Source organism: Schistocerca nitens, chromosome 1 (assembly GCF_023898315.1).
Source record: "Schistocerca nitens isolate TAMUIC-IGC-003100 chromosome 1, iqSchNite1.1, whole genome shotgun sequence".
Lineage (NCBI taxonomy): Eukaryota > Metazoa > Arthropoda > Insecta > Orthoptera > Acrididae > Schistocerca > Schistocerca nitens.
In genome coordinates, this window is record NC_064614.1 from 335,793,283 (window position 1) to 335,815,046 (window position 21,764).

The window sequence follows — 21,764 nt, forward strand, 5'->3', positions numbered from 1 at the left end:
CGTAAATATAGGCATTAGAATTGTACTAAGACACAAGTTATCGTTTGAAAAATGGTCCCGCTATTATATTACTTTTCCTTTCTGGTGTGTACCCGATCATTAATGTTCTAATTAATCAGCTGTTGGTCGTAAATACAGCAGGAATAATTGTACTTAGGCACAGGCTACCGTTAAAAAAGAGGGGCCTTGTTGTTAGATTTAGCTGTTAAGTGGTTCAATTCCTTTATTGTAAGTCATTATTTATAATCTGCTATACTAAGCTGTTCGTTTCTGTGTTTGTTTATTGGTGTATTTTAGCTGGAGCTTGTAGTTCCGCCGAGTGAGTTCTCTTGTAATAAGTATTCACAGGTAATCTTTCGTGATGACTGGGTGTTGTGTGATGTCCTTAGGTTAGTTAGGTTTAAGTAGTTCTAAGTTCTAGGGGACTGATGACCATAGCTGTTAAGTCCCATAGTGGTCAGAGCCATTTGAACCACGGTAATCTTTTAAAACGGTACTCACATATCTAAGTTCGGTCCAAAAAAAAAAAAGTTGAAATGTGTATGAAATCTTATGGGACTTAACTGCTAAGGTCATCAGTCCCTAAGGTTACCCACTACTTAACCTAAATTATCCTAAGGACAAACATACACACCCATGCCCGAGGGAGGACTCGAACCTCCGCCGGGGCCAACCGCACAGTCCATGACCTCAGCGCCTTAGACCGCTCGGCTAATACTGCGCGGCCCGGTCCAAAAGGTAGCATGATATGTAGAGCGCGCGGTTCAATGAAATCAGGAGCTTGTTTTAGATGCGACACACGTGACCATTTAGTAGGCGGATGCCCGGTTCCAAGGACGCCTCGAGCTGAGAAACGATGACAGGCGGGGCGGGGTCCCATCTTCGGAGACATGGGTGGTGTAGTCGTATACAGGCAGCCACCACCATACCTTACCATTTGTTTGACCGGCTATAGGGCATGAACCGTTGTGAGAGATACGAGTGGTTTATTAAATATGGACATGTATGTAACTTATCTCCAGTACGTCCCTCGATTGAGAGATGTCGGTGACCAATGGCCAAGAGTTACTTCTATGTGGGGAAGTGCGGGGTAATCTTTGCGTCAATGAATTTTCATGGCCTGTCAAGTTTCTACTAATTAAGGGACTGGGGTTTGACTTAATTCTAGGGAATGATTTCATCCATAAGACCGGTATGGTGTCAGATTTTGGTACCCGGACCTTTTATTTCAAATTTTCCCCAACGATCTAATAGCGTTTTGATCATGTCCTCATGTGGGGACGGGACCTGACACCAGTAGTAACACGCGCCTGCTTGGGGGTAGATCACCTCCCTAGTCAACAAGGGAAACATTTAAGTGAACTTTCTGGAGAATTTCCTGACGTATTTGGTGACAGGATGGAAGTCACAGCCATCATTAGATACCATATTCGTGTCATGGATGACGTGCCGTTTCGCAAGTCTCCATATTTCTTGTCACCACCTAAGATAATGATATTGCGGCACAAAATTGAGGGCTTGTTGAAAGACAGTCACAAGACAATCCACTTCCCCCTATGCTTCCCCCATTTTCTTAGTATCCAAAGATCAGGGGCAGGATTTCCTACCTGTGGTTGATTACAGGCTTCTAATAAATCTTGGAGTTGGTGGCACTGCCTGATCACAACTGTTTCACCTGGTTTTCTGGTGCATCTTGGTTTGGGGTCTTAGATCTTAATCAGGCTTATTGCCAGATAGGCTAACGGAAGAATCTAAGCATCTCACCGCCTTCGACACGGATTGGAATTTATATGAGTTCAACCAGGTTATGTTTAGTTTGTTAACTGGTGCAGCAGTTTTATCCCGTTTATTCGATAAAACTTTATGTGATTTGAAGTGTAATTGTGTCTTCAATTATTTGGACGATATGGTAATATTTACTGCCTCCTTTTAAGAGCATTTAGAGCTGATCTGGAAGGTACTATCAAGACTCATGGACGCGGGGCTGGCTGTGAAACCCTCAAAGATAACCTTGGCTAAGCGCCAGGTGTCATTTTTGGGTCATGTGGCCGAGGACGAAATTATCATTGATCAGGAACGCAATAAGGCGTTGATGAATTTTCCGCAGCCACGAAACAAGGAGTAAGTTGCCCAATTTGTAGGCATGGCTAATTATTTCCGCAGATTTGTCCCAAACTTTGCGCAACTTGCAGCTCCGATAAATTTGTTACGCAGAAATACTGAGAAATTCGCTTGGGCTGAAAGTCAGCAAGCAGCCTTTAAAGGAATTAAAACTGCGATTGCCAATCCACCGGTTTTAGCCGTAGCTGACTTTAAGAAAAGATTTTTGGTCCAGACTGAAGCTTCCAATCCTGGTGTGGCAGCAATTCTTTTACAAGAAGATCAAGATATCAGGCGCCCTTTAGCATTTGCTTCCCGACGTCTGGGGGGGCCTGAGCTCTAATACTCAGTATATGAGTGGAAAGCTTCTGCTGTGTTATTTGCCCTGGAAAAAATTCGGTTCTACCTCGAACATCGTGAACTTGACCTACAGACGGATAATCAAGCACTTAGTTGGGTCCTAGCTCGTCCTGGGAAGGCAGGGCGTATCGCTAGATGGGCGGTCAGCATTACAGCTTTCCATTTTAAGGTTCGGCACATTAAGGGATCTGATAATCAGGTTGCTGATGCCCTTAGCAGGATGTTCCAACAGCAACAGCATGAGCTTGATGAGGAAACACCAGACAGTCACCTAGTATGTCCGATCCTTACCGAGGTACCCCAACTGATAATAATTTAAAAACTGAACAAGAACAAGACCCATTCTGGGGGCGCAGGAAGCAAATACTAGATGGACAGGAATCCAGTGACTATTTTCTGCAGAATAGAAGGGATAGGTCTGGGGAAGCTACAATTTGTCTCCCACAAACCTTAGTTATTCCGGTCTTCTGGTACTTCCATGACTCTCCGACATCTAGGTCTCTATAAAACCTTAGAGAAGGTCAACTAGCAGCTGACCTGGCCGACACTTTATAAAGACATTAGAGGTGTAAAGAATGCCGAGATTGTAAGAAGGGAAAATCAAGTAACTCCCTGGCGATGGGATTGTTGCAGTTGGAATGGGAAGAGCATCTGTTGGACAAATGGTTTGATTATGTGGGTCTGCTTCCCCCGACAAAAAAAGGCAATTCGTATATTTTCGTAGTGGTGGACGCCTACTCCAGGTTCATTTGGTTGATACGTAGCCGGGGTGTGACCGCTCTTATCACCATCTCTCATTTTACTAATATTTTTAGGTGGTTCGGGCCACCGCGGGAGTCGGTTACGGATAACGCTCCTGGCTTTAGGGCAAGGTCGTTTAGACAATTTTGTTTTGGCATTGGCATAAAACATGTTACCACCACATCTTATTATCCTGAGGCTTCCTTTTCCGAAAGAATTATCGGCAACTTGAAGTCAGCGTTGATTATTTATCACCAAAAATCGCCCAAGAAGTGGGATACCATCTTGCCCTGGTTAAACTTAGCGTTTAACTCCGCACGGCATGAAGCATCCCAGACCGCCCCAGCTAACCAAATGTTCGTATATCCCATGAATTCCCCACTCTCCAATTTATGGGTGATAAATGATTTTTTACCTCCATCTACCACTCCGGAGGTTCTTAGGACTTCCCGGTATAAGCGCTTAGGGAAGCTCACCCGGCGTTTCCTTAGTCCATATTCCACTGTAAAAATTTTAAGCCCGACGAATCTTTTGGTCAGGAACGTGGGAAAGGAGAAGCTCATAAGGGTCCACCCAGCCAGATTAAACATTCCAGCAGAGTGAGGGTTCTTAGTCCAGTGGGAGGCTTGTTCAGATTTGAGAGGGGTAGGTTGAGCTGTGGCGCCATTCAGTTAGTAGACTGTTCTGTCTGGCGCCAAAGACTCAAAAAAAATGGCTCCAAGCACTAAGGGACTTAACATCTGAGGTCATCAGTCCCTTAGACTTAGAACTACTTCAACCTAACTAACCTAAGGACATCACACACCTCCATGCCCGAGGCAGGATTCGAACCTGCGACCATATCAGCAGCGCAGTTCCAGACTGAAGCGCCTAGAACCGCTCGGCCACACCGACCGGCCACGTATCACTGTCTATGGTTTCTATGGGATTTGGTAGAATATAGAATGAGAAATTTAGTCCTCAGAGCTGCCACTTACGGCAGCAAGAATGGCTCTGCTCGTGCAGGACATCCAATCGAACTCGACCAGTGTACCTAATTCCATCCTGGTTCATTCTTGTGGCGAAGTTTATCAGTCGGAGAGGCTAGCGTGTGCTGGCGTTCTAGCCTCTCGATCACCCCTGTCCAGACGCTATCAATATATTAGAGACCTAGACAACATGCTAAGCAGGGAAAAACTTGAACGTCCTTTGTGCCGATGGAGCTACGGGCAGTATGCCATCTCGTGTTATCTTGCTGGAATATCACGTCACGTAGAACTCTAAGATACAGCCGACGGCCTCGAGACGCCTGCTGTACAAGACTCCTACTATGTAAACCTAAAGTGATCGTACTGTGCATCCCATCTAACCGCACTCCAGATGCTGCGCCCGAACGACGATTCTCGTTCTTCTAGGAACCTTCACATACGGGTATGTTCGTCGCAATGCTGTACGAAGAAGAGGAACTCGTCTGAAGAGACGCTATTATACCATTACTGTATGTACTTGTCACTGGGCGCACCAGTGCCGGCCCCCTCTCTCTATCACATCAAGGAAAGCAATAACAGTGGTCGCCGTACTGACAGCGAATAGCGCTCTAATTGTGGTCGCACTGTCCCTGTGGATACTTATCTAGCTCAAAAAAGCTTATCTCCTGACTCAAAGAAATAGGCTTTAAGCTCCTGCATAGCCAAGAGAACACGTTTGTCGTCTCGAGCTATAATACTGCGGAGCCGCTGAGACCCTGCTGGCCGATGAGTACGGCCATCCAGAACCTACAGATTCCAAATTCACATGGCAGACGCGTGAACACGAACGGCGTATGTAGCAATACTGAGGAACGTCAAGTTGGCCTCGACAGACTACGATCCTGCGGGTATCGATTTCCGGCGTGTAATTTTATACTTTTCTTCATTTTACGCGAGGCATAACACATTCTTCTCACAGACAAAAAAAAAAAAAATCCGAATGCGATTTCTGAATGAGAAACCCTCTTCCTTATATACAGAAAGCAGATGGCGTTACTTCTTCAGACATCATTCATTTGCGCTGAAAGGGCAGTAATTTGCATATGAAAGCATATAGTGCTTCCTACCTGTTTTACGTTTGTTGGACGCAGTCTTCACGGTGCCGCAGTTTTAATAGTCAGCAGTGTATTTCACATCTTTTGTCGCATTCTACTTACTGAACAACCCTGAAAGGCTTTATTAGGAGACATTATTAAGCTGTGTCGTTATATAGGAGCTTACATTTTAATCTCTTATCGAGTTTGTGCGGTACACTTGATGCTGTTTCTAACACCACCAGTAACTACCATTCCTTAAAGGCTCAAACTCCGACATTTGAAACTGCTTCCTTTTACTCATCACACATTATTTAATGTCTTAAATATCTAAAGTGAAGCCTGCAACAGAGAAAAAAATTAGAAAAGGTTTGAAACTGTGTTTAAAGCGTGTTGGAAATCGTTAAGTGCTCAGATTATCAAACGTTGGGTAAGTATAGGGCAGGGAATTTGCGCTCAGTTTTAAGCAAAAGCTAGTTTTTCTACAATCGTTTTTCCACGAATGTCAATGTTTATTGGGCCAGATCTCCTCAAATATGTGTCTTACAATCATGTAACTATGCAAGTAGGTTCAGTGGAGTTACGTGAATACTCTCCACAAAATGTGTTGCGCATACGGTAATAAATTAAAACGTCAAGTCTGATGAGGCGTTTTTACTGCATGAACAGCGAAAATGTAATAAGCGATAAACAGTTTTCCTTTCCTCATTGTGTGGGAGGTATCAGGGAGAAAAAGTTTCATAAAGGTTCGAAATAATGTGTAAGGTTTGTTGCAAGTCATCAAGTGCTCTTATTTTTAAATACTGGATGAATTGTAATTGCGCGTGATTAATTACTCTGCCTCAAGACATGTACACAGTATTTAACATTGTAATAAAGTCTTATTGTGTTAAACCTTTAACGTAAGATTATAGCTCTTGATGAGTCGATTATAACAGCATTTCAAATTTTTAAACTCGGTAGATAATTATATCACATTATGAAACACAAATTTCTTTTCCTCCCGGAAGCCGTTAGTTAGGCAATTTGAAGGTCAGTATGGGTGCTATGAATCGGGTTAACCATTTAGTAGTAATATAGATTATTTCCACTGAGTTGAAAAATTCCTTCCCCGGGCATTTGCTGTAGCATCACTCACATGTTCAACCATTTTGGAAGTCTTACGACTCCTGACAGTATATAGTTCAAATTTACTGACGAATGACCATAACATTTAAATTACTAGTAAATCAGTCTCTCGTAGTCCGCGGGACAAAAATCGGGCACTAGACACAACCGTTTGATACAGTTCTGAGAAACTGCGTAGTCGCTGATTGTAATTCTCGTTGAGCTGCTTTCTAGCTTACGAGGTGCTGCAGGTTTAGTTCCCTTAACAGACAAGTGTTATACCCCTGCTCCCCGGACGTTAGCTTTGCCATCTAAGCCCCTATAAATAGCCAGATGGTCCCTGTCACAAGAAACTTGGCGTATGTTTCACAAAGAAAGTCCACGCAGCCAGGGCCACGGAAGCAGCCTTACCTACCATCGGGCATTCCCCCCCAAGTGGTAGACTGGGAGAGCCTCCGCATAGAGGAGGAAGGTGGCGCCAGAATAAGCTGCATTGGAGCATAAGAATCGGTAGTCTCACTAGTCATGAACTGCTGAAAACGATATTGGGTCTCCCTGCGTGGGGTTGATGATACGTTTCCCTGTTTGTGGTTGAACTGATAGGGTCGAGGAAGCAGAGTTTGAGAATGAAGGCTCACGCCATCTCCCGCTACTAGAGTCGTCCTGTAATGGAAGGCCTCTCGGAATAAAATGATGGCGAATATAAGTCCGTTATTATGTTCCCTCGTTCTACTACACACAGGCTAACATCCGTTATATACCCATTGTAGCCTTAGCTCTACAGTAGGGTGGGTCTGGTTCACTCGGGCAGAGTCAGATGCTTTGGCGGTGCTGCATCCCCGTGTTTTCTCGCAGGCGCCATGCATATTATTACTTCTGCCTGGTGGCAAAAGGCGCTTCTCTTCAGAGGTATTGATGTTAGTTTGTAAATCTGGGTCGTGGATTGACCAGGTACGACTGTCTGGAAACGAAACGCAGTTGTTTGTCAGTTCAAAGTATCGTTAGTTATTAAACGCGGAAACAACTAATTTCTTGTTTGCCTAACATCATTGTTGAAAGTAAGCACACGTTTTAAGAGAGATTTCACATCAAAGTGTGAAAGCATATTAGACATCCGGAAAGTATTCCATGCTTTCGCTATAATGGGACCTCTATTGAAAAATAAAGTCATCTGTCGTGGTCCTAGCTTTCAACCAAAAATTAGCAAAACTAGGGTGTAACGCACCCTCGGCATCGAAATCGCTAGAAACGGAGGTTGCAGTAGATTTTTTAATACCCAGATGCTATGTGTTTTTATCGACATCGAGTTACGCTGTACTGACTGCTAGTGCTTGCCAATGTTTTCGATATGCAAGGTAAAATCGCATACCTTGCAAGTCTGTGGATTACGATACTCTTGTGTATTTTATGTGCTATAGCTGAATTTCTTCCTTGTTCCTGAATCGCTGGGAGTTTCTTACTCCATGTACGTGGTGTTACACAGTATTTCCTTCTAGCAGCATTATGGTAAGATCCTGTCTGAGTCTGAATGTGGGCTAGCAGAACAAAACATAATGCGTACATAATATATATATAGCTACGAATCTGTGGTTTAAGGTGATATGTTCTGATAACTCTCTCGAGCTATTGACAAGGCCACCAATTGTCAAATGTCGAGTAGCACTCGGCCAAAAGTTCGTGTGTTTCTAACCAACTGACGCGCCTGGGGGCTCGAGAGGAATTTATCGTAATATACAGACGTGGCTCATCCGAGAAATGTGTGGCACTCTCAAGAAAGTGTTATTGTACTGAGATGATTTTTTTAAATGGTAAAAAATTAACATGCGTTATTGACAGAATTTTTTTCCTTCATTTGCAGTTAATGCTTGTCAGAGCTAAGGAATTCTAAGGACGTACGCTGTTGTGGTGGTCTCAAAAGTGTGTAACTGCATATAAGAGCCAACAATGAAGCTTCCAAAAGAACTCAGAACTAACAGTCAATGTCATTGTTTAGCTCTTCCGCTCTGGCCCAAACAAAGAGGGCTATCAGCACCTACCGACCGATCGCCGTGTCATCCCCAGCCATTTGCATCATATTGGCATCACGAAGCTGAGTGAAACCCGTTCCAGACCTCCAACTACGGAAAAACCCATGGCAGTATCGGGAACTGAACCTGGGTCTTCTGCAAGTAACCGTTCAGTTATGGAGGCGAACATGACATGGCTTAGTAATTGTTACTGCGCGGAAGAGCTGGCATAAACGTCTGAAAAAACCGAGCACAGAATCGCGGTTGCGGGGGTAGTGGGGGAGGGGGGAGGCGGGAGGTGGCGGTGGTTTGGTGCTCGGTTCCTAATTGAGTTAGGAATACGGGGTGAAAAGCTGTTGGTTTATCCCGGATCAGCGGTCACTTGTATAGAGGCAAGTCTTAGTGTGGCTATGTTATAGCATATTCTTATGTTACACCATATAACTACGTTACATGTTACAGTATTTTAAGCAACGAGCTGGCGACGAGGCAAATTGTGCGAATCCATTAATTTCTTTTGCAAAAGATAGCTCAGCTAATGGCACAGTTTGAATGTGCACCCTTTGGGTTTTATATGCAAAATATCCCCCTTAAATAACTCCGGCCTGCAGCTAGACTGATGGTTCAGATTTGGTCCATCGGTGTACTAGACGTAATGTGATTTTGAAAAAAATTGCTCTGTTTGCATTTTACATGCAAAAAATACTTTTTCTGTGAGGCTTCTGAAGCGGGCCACTCCTATTCTTGTAAGAATCTGTTCAAATTTTGAGCGAACATAGATAAATGGATAAAGTCAAATCGAAATCTCTTTACCCATTAGTCTTGACCCGTTGTCGAGATACGATGGTTTAACGTCGAGCTAAATGTAGCAACTAAATTTCGTACTTACGTGAACTCTGAGTGCTCTAAAATAGTTTAAAGGGAATCAAATAAATTTTTAAAAAAATCCATTATTACGATACAATTGGAAACTCGCTTTCAAAAACTTTGCTTCATTCGTACCTTACGTGCAAAAAAATACCCTTTTTTATTGTCATTATTCGCCACTTCTATGTTTCAGACCTGCGCGAATCAGTTCCAATTTTCTATTAAGTTAGACAAATACATGAAATTAATGGTCATACTGTTATTTTGCGAAAACTTTATCCCATTCAACGATATAGGCAACAAGATTCGAAAGACAATAAAAAAACCTATACCAGATCAGTCGTCGCCTGAGTCAACAAAAAATCTACATCGGTTGCCAAGGTACGGAGATCCAGTGTCAAAATTACGACAGAGTAAGAGTTGGAAATCAGAATGAAAAAGGCTCGTACCATAGCACAAAAAAGGCGAATATGTCCTGGATAGAGTCAGAGTTACGAAAGAAGGGAACAGCTTCAGACACATTTAAAACAAACGTATTACCGTGTTTGCCTTTTTTTACGAGTTATCTCTACTTCTACAACGCAGTGACGTGTCTTAGACACACGCCTGTTACATGTATGGCGAGGCGTGAAAGAACAAAGAGACACAAACCTAGGTGATTCTAGAGAGTAGGATGTATCTGCAAAAGAAATTATACGCGAGTGTTGATGCGCCTACAATAGAAGGTATCCCAGAGTGTGGATGCATCCATGCTAAACTTAAACGACACGTTGTGTCATAGTGCACGACATGACACATGCCATGATGGATGAGTTGTTGGCATGTCATGTTATACGACATGACATCATCACGTGTTATGTTACTTTCATTGACACGATGCATTATATTACATGACATGCGTACTAACACTAACAAGTAAAAAACTGCGAATATGCCAATATGTTTTTATGTCTTTGTAGTTGCCAGATACGTCAAAAAGCTAGTTCCATTCTTTTACGTTAATGTCTCTCCCAAGACATACTCACCATTTTGTGCTGCTATAGGAACAGTTTTCATTCTATTACAGTTAACTGTCACACGTATAACTACAGATTTTTCCAGTTAGATCGAATACAAGATTCTTTGTAATTTAGCAGCATGTTTGCACCTCAACTAATTCTCACACAAAGATGGTTCTAGATGCTTGCTGTGACGGATGGCTGTATGAAGATGGCCTAATACCAATGAAGAAAAAGAAGCAGCTATCTGGTATTGCTTCACCACGGACTGAAACACTATTCTGAATATTTAGTCCAGACGCTAGCGCACGGAGAAGTGCAAAAATTTTTGCACGATAAACTATTGTGGTTCTGCGATAACGAAACCAAATTTGAATACTCATAGTTGAGATAGACGTGCAGTACAAGTAGTTCATATTTTCTAATTACTGCGAAAAATGATTATTTATTCTCTCAATGATGCCTCTACATGTTAGTTATTAACGTAAAACTTGGAAATTACTGCCAGAGAATGAATGCATACTGAACAAGTGAAATATTTGTAGTAGCGTGAGCTTAGCAATCTGCGCTTCTATAGCCGGGGATCAGTGTGGCTGATTGCCATGAGGAGGACCCGGGTTCAGTTCCCAGTACTGCAAAGATTTTTTCTTCGTGGAAAGACTGTTAAGGGATGGTCTCGGCCTCGTGAGGTCAACTAAGAAGCTGCTCGACCGATTAATAGCGGCTCCAGAGTCAAGAAACACGACAACGGGCGGAAGACGTGTGTGCTGATCACTGCACCGCCATACCGCGTCCGCATAACGCCATCGACTGAGGATGACACTGTGGTCGATCCGACACAATCAGCCCGCCAGCGTCATGACGCAGGACTTACTTTTCTACCATGGCGACACGGACAAAGAAAGGACCACTTATCGTTACACTCCAACAGCATGTAACCTCCGTATCTGAGTGGTTAGCGTAGATGTCTGCGACACGGGGACCTGGGTTCGACTCCCAGTACTGCCAAGGAATTTCCTCTATGGGAAGTCTGGTACGTGGTGCACTCTGCCTCGTGATGCCAACTGAGGGGCTATTTGACCGAGCAGTAGCGGTTCCGCTGTCTGAAAAGTGTGTATTATGGCTGGGAGAGCGAATTGCTGACCGCATCCGCATGAAGCCGTGAGGCAGAGGCTAACATTGTCAGGAGACCAAACTGGGCATTCGCGGCGTGGCAAGGAGTTGCTTTACAAACATGTTTACCAGAAAATTACAGGAGGAGGATGAGGTAGGTGTTTAATGTCCCGTCAACAACGTGGTCATTAGAGACGGGGCACAAGCTCGGATTGGGGAAGGGTGGGGGATGAAATCGGCCGTCCCCTTTCAAGGGAACCAGATCAGCATTTGCCTGAAGCGATTTAGGGAAATCACGGAAAACCTAAATCAGGATGGCCGGACGCGGATTTGAACCGTCGGCCTCCCGAATGCGAGTCCAGTGGAAAAGGAATGGAAGACTGTGATTGCTACACAGATAGCAGCCTTTCTCGAGGCAGTTTACCAAGTGATGTGGTATACAGGTTATCGGAAAGAACAGACATTTGAAAGTCTCTCTATGGCATGGTGCCATCCAGCATTAGATTCCGTTGTTTTACTAGATAATTTAAAATGAATGGTAGTGAATGAAAACTGTATGCTGTTGACAGAAAGCGAACCCATAATGTCCCATCGTACCCCACATTGAAGCATTTCAGAGTGACATTTTTACCCAGACGATTTGGAAAAAAACATGAGATCTTAAGTCCAACATTATTGTATCACTTACACTAACAGACAACAAAGGAGATTTATTCATGAAATTGCTATAAATTTTGCAAGATACTAGATTTCAGCCAGTCCCATTGTGCCTGTAAATTTAAGAGAGTGTTCTGATACGGTACAGCTCGAAACACTGAGTACTGACTGCGTATAGAACATCACAACTATTCCCTTTAAGTGATTCCAAACATTGAAGAACATCAACACTTTCCGCGTAGGAAGCAAGCAAAACGTTTAACGGAGGTTAGCGGAGTTTTCTGAGAAAAACTTCTGTGTACGAACATCGTAAGTTTTCTTATTTGTTTTGAATGTTACGTCTGAGTACCGTAACAGTTTTCTGGACAGTAAACCGTCTCTAATGAATTCTTTGTCGAAAGGACGTTAAACCTTAAGCTTCTTTCCTTATTAATTTGTACGGTACAAATGTTACAATGTTACTATAACCAAAGTATGAAAAGATAATTAAATAGACACCCTAGCTGCAAACAGGCGTTGATGTACTTCACTGGGGACATGTTGAAAATGTGTGCCCCGACCGGGACTCGAACCCTGGGTCTCCCGCTTACATGGCAGACGCTCTATCCATCTGAGCCACCGTGGGCATAGAGGATAGTGCGTCTGCAGGGACTTATCCCTTGCACACTCCCCGTGAGATCCACATTCCCAACATGTCCACACCACTACATTCGTAGTGCGCCTAATAGATGTTTGCCCATCATACTCATTACTCGTGGCAGATTAATCTACCAAGTCCCGTACGAGTTCGGGCATAGCGTGCGCGTTCGCACAAGAAGGTCAATGGCCGGGAAGCCATATTTTAAACTATATATGACGGTAGTATCTGTTCCCGAAAGAACAGTTACCGTGGATGACCATGCAGCTTTGCTAGAATGAAATGATAATTAAATGGACACCCTCGCTGCAAACAGGCGTTGATGTACTTCATTGGGGACATGTTGAAAATGTGTGCCCCGACCGGAACTCGAACCCTGGATCTCCCGCTTCATTCTAGCAAAGCTGCATGGTCATCCACGGTAACTGTTCTTTCGGGAACAGATACTACCGTCATATATAGTTTATAACCAAAGTAGTAAATAGCTCGTTTTGGCTCTGAAATATTCTCAGGTTTCCAGCTACCTTCAGAGGTTAAATTGCCACTTTTATCGCTTTTATACACTGTTAATAAGGGTACAACATTATATACAGGTTACTGGAAGATTTCGATCTAAGATCCCTGTTAAACGAAGCTTTTATAAATATTCAGCAATGCTCGACGAAATCGCCCTTCTCTCTTTCCCCTTTTAAAGTAGCCGATCCATTTCCATTTTCTCGACTGACATTTTCCACCATCATTTGCAAATCTCTAACAGAAAGGATTGTACGACTCTTTCTCCTTCTCCCCGAGTCTCTCTCTCTCTCTCTCTCTCTCTCTCTTTCTCCGTCTCTCTAGCTCTCTGTGTATCTTGTCGGTTTTAATTCCCTTTAATTCCGTTTCCTATTATTATTCTTTGTAACAGTTTACTCGACGTTATTTACACACCAAACACCACTAATAAAGGGTAAACACCTGTACACCAATAAAAGCTTCGTGCGTTACAGAAAGCGCTACTTGAAAACATCCCGCAACCTACAACCATCGGAAAATGAGTAATTTTAACTATTCGGATAAGTCTAGAATAACATATAAAATATGGGTTTAATCATAACCATTACCCAGAGCGCAGTTCATAATCAAATGAAAGCCTGCCGCTTGCCATACTGTGACCTGCAAGGATTAGCCTATACTCATTTGCACATGCAAATAGAACTCCCTGTATGATGTTCCAACGTAGAACAAATGTGTTACACATTTTGACCATTCCATGTAAGACCAGAAATCCGTAGGATATTGAGAAAGAAAAGGAAAAAAATAGTTTCCCTCGCTAATTGCATCCCTAACGCGGCGCTGATTAACAACTGGAAGACCGTCGGACTGTTGATGCAAACCGGAAGAAATTGTCAAGTATTATCAAAAGGCCTATTGAACGTTGTATATGATTGAAAGAGCTATAGTTAAAAGCATCCGGTACTGTCCGACTGTAATATATGTGTAAAATATCTTAAGTGTGCCGCATTTTTCAGGTATATTGAGGGTGATATTATGAAGCGATATACAATGGAACGAACAAATGAAATCAGTAGTAAGGCAGGCGAACAGAAATATTATGTTAATCGGGGTATTCTCGCACTCGTTATGGTACCTGTATACAAGACGTTACTACCTCATTTATACAATAGTTTCCGTGTTTGGTGTCCTAATCAAGCAAGAGAGCAAGCATTGGCGGATTTCAGAGACATAGTGATAGGAACGTAAAATATTCGACTAAAACGCGTGCGAAAGTGTGATAAAGGTGCTTACTGAACTCACAGGATTATCTCTGGAAGGAGGTGATGTTACTCGCAGAATCCTACAAAAACGGTGTAGAAGGAGTACGTTCAACAACTCAGCTATTTCCAACGTATTTTATTTGCTTACATATCTGACGCTCAGAAATATAGTGTGAAGTATGACAACGATCTCTTTTTGCCTAGTGATAGATCACAATATTTTAAGTTACATGAGAATATCAAAGTGTCGGGCAGAATTCTTTATGGTGGTAGTACGGAACATCAGATTCGAAAGGATCACATACTTGCCCCTTCTTCTGTATTCTAGTGCGGTTGGTTACTATTCCGTGAATCACAACGTTCGTCACAAAAGAGATTGAATGTTGGAGGACATGCTGCAGGTTTAACTTATAACCTGAGTACCGTACAGGTGTGTCCATAGCCTTAAATCTATTGAATACATAACGGAACTCAGCTGAAGTACGCAGTGCAGACGGGCAAGAACCTCTCACGACCGCATTGATATGTAGGCTGCTCTTTTCTAACAGCTACAAAATGTTCTCAAGGAACTCATATGTATCCCAACTGATTCATGTTACGACTGATGCACAAAGTAAATACAGAGCACTTATTTCGTATATTGTACGTTGTCCATAAGGATATCACGATAAGTGTAATACAAGTGTATATTAAAAAAAGTCTTCATAAAACTTGTGATTTAGTGGCTGATTCCTTAATTAATTTGATAGTGTAGACACATAAAGGTGTTTATACACCGCAACTACAAAGCATACAGTACGATTAAAAAAGATAGACCTATCAGTATCCCCTCCTATTCTCTTCCCCCTCGCCTCCTTCCCCTTTAATGTGCTTATTATAGCTTTATGGAAACATTAACTGCTGGTATTTGACAGAACGCGGCATAAGAAGAATGTCGCTGTATAAGGAGGTTTCTGGCTACGCGAGACTATCGAGCAAGTCGGAGGGCGTTCTAATACATTGGACTCGTATTCTGAAGGATGATCATTCGAATTTCCATCCGGTCATTCAGACTTGGCTTTTCCGTAATCTCTCTAAATTATGTAAGACACATGATTCCGTTTAAATGGCATGACCGACTTCTTTAGCCTTATCTCTCCAACACGAGCTTGTGTTCCATCTCTAATGATCTCGCCATCAGCGGAACATAAAACCCTAATATTTTTTCTCGCTTCCTGGAAATATATTCAAATAAATTCCAACCGTTATCTTCTTACCATTCATATGCATTTCCCGTAAATGGAGCGATACTGATTCAAAAATGTGTAATTACATTTTCCGTCTGATTCACACTGATTACTACATACAGCGTAGGTGCAAATCGCTACTACCACACAAAGTAGTCAATCTGGAAGTAGCGAAAAAATGTTAGCCTACTTGTGAATATGAGTACAATATGATGTAATAATTAATATTACTGGAGATTAATTCCATATCTGTCTCAAAAATTCACTTATAGATTAACGTTATATTGCTGGTTTTCAGTCTTTTGTAGCAATATAACATGGCAGCTGTGTCGGACACAGTGAAATTGTATCATACTTTACTTTCCGTAGGTTAAATTATGATTTACAGTTGATCAAGAGCTTGGCATCCATACCGGTTCATGCCACAATTGAGCGTGAACCACACAGAATGTAGCTGTAACGTTTACATGTGGTCCCAATACACATGTGGGCGCACTTCATTCCTCCACTAGAAATACATTTCTTAAGTACAGCTTCAACTATGTGTCCAAACACTTACGAAAAACTGTATTCCCCGCATTTCATGCTAATGTTCTCCATTAACAAACATTAAGTAACGGAAAAAGAAACATAGAACATAGAAATGTGAACCAACAGTTAACACCAGACACTGTAATGGATTAAAAAATGTTTCAAATGGCTCTGAGCACTATGGGACTTAACATCTATGGTCATCAGTCCCCTAGAACTTAGAACTACTTAAACCTAACTAACCTAAGGACAGCACACAACACCCAGCCATCACGAGGCAGAGAAAATCCCTGACCCCGCCGGGAATCGAACCCGGGAACCCGGGCGTGGGAAGCGAGAACGCTACCGCACGACCACGAGATGCGGGCTTTAATGGATTACTCCGTGGCATCATTAATATATTAATTCACCTGATAAAAATAGATCAATCATAATGTGATTGCAAATTCAGCATATCGAAATAAATTACGTCTACAAGACAGTCTGACAAGGCAATAAGAAGAGATAAATGGTTGTTACAGCAAGAGATATTCACAATGAAAAGATGATGGAAACGCGGTGTTTCATCAGGCCGATGGAATTAACAAAATTTTCTGTAACTGAAACACAGTCATTCGTGACTATTATTCGTTACCTTTCATTTCTAACAGGCACACACTTTTTGTAGTTGTACGGTAATTATCTTCGCAGAGAATGCTAACTATCGAAGTATTTTGTTCGTTTTATGGCTTGATTGCGGCGGCTGTTGTAATTACAAGGAGATTGCAGTATCGTTAATACTATATTACTCTATATCGTTTCATTATCTGGTTATGAATCCTGATCCCCTAATCAGATGGATGATGGAACATTTGGTTTCAGTGAAACGGGTAATCCATACCGCCTTCATACAGTTGAAATACACATGTAATGCGAAGTGCATGACCCAAAGTTCAAAATGATACCATTAAGCAGTACACACAAAAGTCACACCTCTAAAACAAAGACTTTAATGTGACAGCGCGAAGAACACTTGGATGATATGTTCATTTGAAACCATATAGTGTATTAGCCAGTTGAAAATGGAGCGAATATCCCACACTGGTCGTGGAATTATGTACGTACGAGTACAGAATTCGGCTAAGATGATGGTGATAAAAATGAGGTTCCTTACGCCGTATAATTATCTATCTGTAACTCTTCTTCTTACCTCAATAGAAAGACAACGAGGGATAACGTTTGGCTAATAAATCAATAACCATAGAGTAAAATTTACTTTCATCTGCGATAACTGTAGTGCCAAAAATTAACGAAGTAACTTTAAGAATAATCACATTCATAAAATTAAATCGAAATGTGTGAACATCTCATGGGGCTCGAACTGATGACCTACTAAATCACGTACGTCAGTAAATATTATTTCACTTCTGCAGGATCATATGAAAAACTCTCAATGTCAGTTTATAGGTACAAGTTAGTGTCACAAGCTGTGGCGACTACATCAAAACGCCAACGCATATGTTTTCAGTATTTAAAACACTAGTATCTCTACCGTAACGGACACTTCAAATACGCAGTTCTAAAAACAGCGAATTAAATTGGTAATTTGAAATAAACATAAACACAAAATGTCGGAAAGAACAAATTTAGATTTCTTAAAGCAGTCTTCGGCTCAGTGCTTAAATGGAGTAAAAGGGTAAACTGTAAACTGCACTATGTGGATAGAGTTAGAAGTACGGAGGGAAATGTGCTGTGAATGGAGAGATAGAACACTCTTTCAATGCTCACCAATTATGATCCGGACAAAAGTTGAAGCAGAAACAGAAGAAAAGAAATAGTGGTTCCAGGTTTATAATAATTCGTGGAGGCTCACAAGGGGATGACCTACGCTTGTTTTAATCATAAATCGGATTTTATAAGGAAATCTTATTCATCTTTATGAGGTAAATACTACAGCGTTTACCCGGAAAATGTTGAAAGGTCCATGTACGTGACAGAAAAGTTTTGAAATACAACAGGTCATAGTAGTTCTTTATGCAGAAATTGCGTCTTCGTTTTGTGTTTGAATAAATATAAATCTCAGCTTCATTGTTGATGGCAGCCTTTAGTTTTATGACACAACGAGTGAGGATGTGTTAGCAATCTGTAACATGTAGAATTCTTAGTGTACGCTTGTGGCAAATCGAACAGCTTTGTCATAGTGGTACTTGAACCCACATACCTATCTTTCACGAAATGGAGTGTTAGTTGTCCAAGGGCTGGCGAGAAGAAGTTTTAAAATGTCCTCATTGATTAATGACTAGAAACAAGTCAACATAAGTTTATTTTCATATATTTTAAGGCTAATTATACGTAAGGTTGAAGGACTAATCCACTCCGTATAACAGTCGTGAGCCATTTTGCTTTAACTACTTAAAGTAAAAAAAAAAACAAAAACAAAAGAAAAAGAAAACAAAAATCCATCACTATATAAACGAAATTACCAATGCGTTCACAGTAAGTACAGCTAATGGAAACGAGTCAGCATAATTAGAAGTAGCAACTGCTACCTTGGAAATAATTCAAACTTTTCCGTTTCTTAAATATACGTGTCACTAGTAACATCCAATTCCTGGGCATTACTGCTTTCTCTGCGCCATAGCCAGTTAGTATTTCATTGATCCCACTAATCCACTGTCGTAGAAATATGTGAGGAAAGAGATCGTTCAGTTCTAATGCATCACCATTCTGCATAAGTATTTATCATCAATAAATGTAGTAATTGTTTTCTCTTAAACACCTCAGGCTCTCTGTATGTCATAGACACAGTTCATAAGTAATGGGGCCTAGGCCGATATTCAACTACATCTTCAATCGACGGGTACGGTATTTGAGGAACGAACGAGTTTTAAGGAAATTCAGAAGTTCAAACGTGGCCTTGCCACATATAAATAATGTTGCGGATGTGACAGAGTCAATATCGAGAAGCAGTGTAGAGTGTAAGTTATTGATACATAAATCCTTATGGCGTATTGTCAGCAGGACCCGTATTCGGTCTGATGTACGTCCTCTCACTTTTTTCTTCTATATTCTCTGATCTTTATCCACTGCTCAGTTATACGTGCCAAACAGCTCCAGCGCAGATAAGAACACAAGTATAAACACATCATCTCAGCTGTAAATAGGCAGTGACTTACAGCTAAGCATGAATGCAGGCCACAACATCCGCTTCAAAAACATAGTGTGATTAACACTCATGCAAAATCAATGTGAATTAGGTTTGGATGATTCCTTTAGGAAAATGAACAATAGTCTCACCCGGCTCTTATTCACAAATGAGAAATTTCAGTTCTGTGTGATTCGCATTAAGAGATTAACATTGGCTGTTTTCCCTTAACTGTCTTGATCGCTATTACCGAATTTTAAACAGTTGACCGGTTTAGGCTCTCAGTCATCATCTTGTTACGAAAGTCGAACGTCATGTCTATCTATAGTGCACTTCAGTTAATTTTAAATGATCAAGGTGACTATTAGATTATTTGAAGTGTTACAAGGTATTGGTTCCCATGATGAGTCATTAGAGGCGAAACCGATCATCTGCCATAAATCCAGAAAATGTGATCAAGACACTCACGAATAGAAAACCATTTTTCTAAGCGATCGCAGTCTCTGACATTGTCCGACGCATTTGTCTTCACTAATCTCTGTACCTCACTACCATCATTCTTTGTACATAAACAGAATAAATATTCTACTGAGATTTAACTGTGTCATGCAGAAATGTTGTTATGACAGGACACTCAATATCTACACGCACCACAACGTTGTGGGTAATTGTTAGTTCCATAATAATGTGAAGGATTCTCTTGAAAGTAAAAAAAAGCATGGCAAAAATGTTTTAATGATTAGCGTAATATACAGGAAGCTTCCTGCGTGTGCAATAAATCTAATTAACACGCACTTCCCATAAAATTCCTGGCAGCTGTAAACGACATAGAAAAAAGCTGCCAAACGAATAATACCGTTCTGCCACCGTAAGATGTTATGTTACCAAGAACTAGAAAGAGATGCGAAATTAAATCGGCCGTTGCTTAATTGCTACTGTTTTCTCGGCACATAAGTAAGTCATCTGAGAAAATTACAAGAAGGCAATTGCACTGGGGAAAGAAGAAAGAATAGTGTGTTACGCCGCGTAGATCATAGAGTCGTTGCATTGAAGTAGGGTCGTGATGGAAAATGCCTCTCTCGTCTTCAAAGCAACCAAACCGGCCTCTGCCTGAAGCGGTCAGGAGAATGAACCGAGCAACTAAAGCTGTATAACTATAAGGAGTTTTGAACCCAGCCCCTGCAGAATGTGTGAATTGCTTTGTCAAGTCATTACAGAGGCCCTCATAGACTCAGTACATATTCAAATACTATACAATAAATATCAGATGTAGGCGTGGCAGGCCGGTGTTTCGGCCGGATGTGCGTTACATATAAATTTTTACATACCAACGTCGAAGTCGAATAACATCCAGTGCACCACATATTTAACCAGGGAATGTTTTCGCCACATGATAATTTGGAGTTCTACAACTTTCTGAAGCAAGGAAAAGGGGTGCCAGTGGTTCACTAATCTGTGTGGAAGCAACTACTCGTCCCGTGACATCGTAGGAACAACTTTATTAGTAAACTATGGTCTCCTTATATTGTTTCAATTACTTGTGACGAAATGTGAGGGGCGCTAAAAGGTTTCATGGGCCTATCCGTGTGCACAATGATGGTATCATTCGGTTACGGTGAAGAGAATTATTTTTCATGTTTAGTCATGCTCAGTTATGTGATTAAGTTGCTTTTTAACCCTAATAGTACACGTAGATAAAAATGAAAACTCGAGACTTTAATTTACCAATTTAATCCAGAATTTGTTTACTTTTGCATGAATGCTCTGAGTTCATTTTTTGCCGGAGCAGGGGGCGTGGAAGGAATGAATAAGCACTCACCGAGCTCTCCCTGGTACAGCTGGGGCACAGTCACGCCCCCGCAGAAGACGATCAGCAGCAGGTAGCAGAGCAGCCACGGGCAGTACGCGACGGCGGCACCCATCGCGGGCGGCGACCTGCTAGCGCCGTGCCGGGCCTCGCCAGGAGCGGACACTGTCAACCGCAGCCGCGGGAGGCGCGCGCGCAACTGCCGACGCTCCGAAGCGCGCTCCGGCCCGCCGAGTGCGGCGGCGCGGCGCGCGAGAAGCGCGGAACCACCGCCTGAGCGCGCTGCTGGCCGGCGGAGGCGGCGGCAGACCCGCACGGTGGAGGCGGGAAGGCCGCGGCTGGTGCCCGCAATCACCATACCTTTGTTTTTATTCGCAAATACACTGACAGAACTGGAAAAGTGTCATGTAATGGGGGTGTTTTTCACACAACGGCTATTTAACTATGGGCTGTGAACCTCAAGAGCATGAAGATACTCTATTATATATATAAAAAAAAGAATGGACGGAAATCGGTAGATGTGATGTATATGTACAGACAAACAAGTGATTACAATTGCAGAAAAAAATATGAATTATTCAAAAGAAAGACCTTCATAAATTGAGCAAGTCAGTAACGCATTGGTCCACCTCTAGCCCTTATGGAAGCAGTCATTCGGCTTGGCATTCATTCATAGAGTTGTTAGATGCCATTCT

General features: G+C 42.0%; 1 protein-coding gene across 1 annotated transcript in view; it reads right to left on the reverse strand.

Annotated features, from left to right (window-relative positions):
• Positions 1 to 21,427, reverse strand: part of LOC126246320 (uncharacterized) — a 317,353-nt gene extending 295,926 nt beyond the window's left edge. Inside the window, exon 1 of the mRNA XM_049948388.1 lies at positions 21,082 to 21,427. Coding sequence (XP_049804345.1) covers positions 21,082 to 21,427 — 346 coding nt within the window. The remainder of the gene's footprint in view (positions 1 to 21,081) is intronic.
• Positions 21,428 to 21,764: the final 337 nt, after the last annotated feature.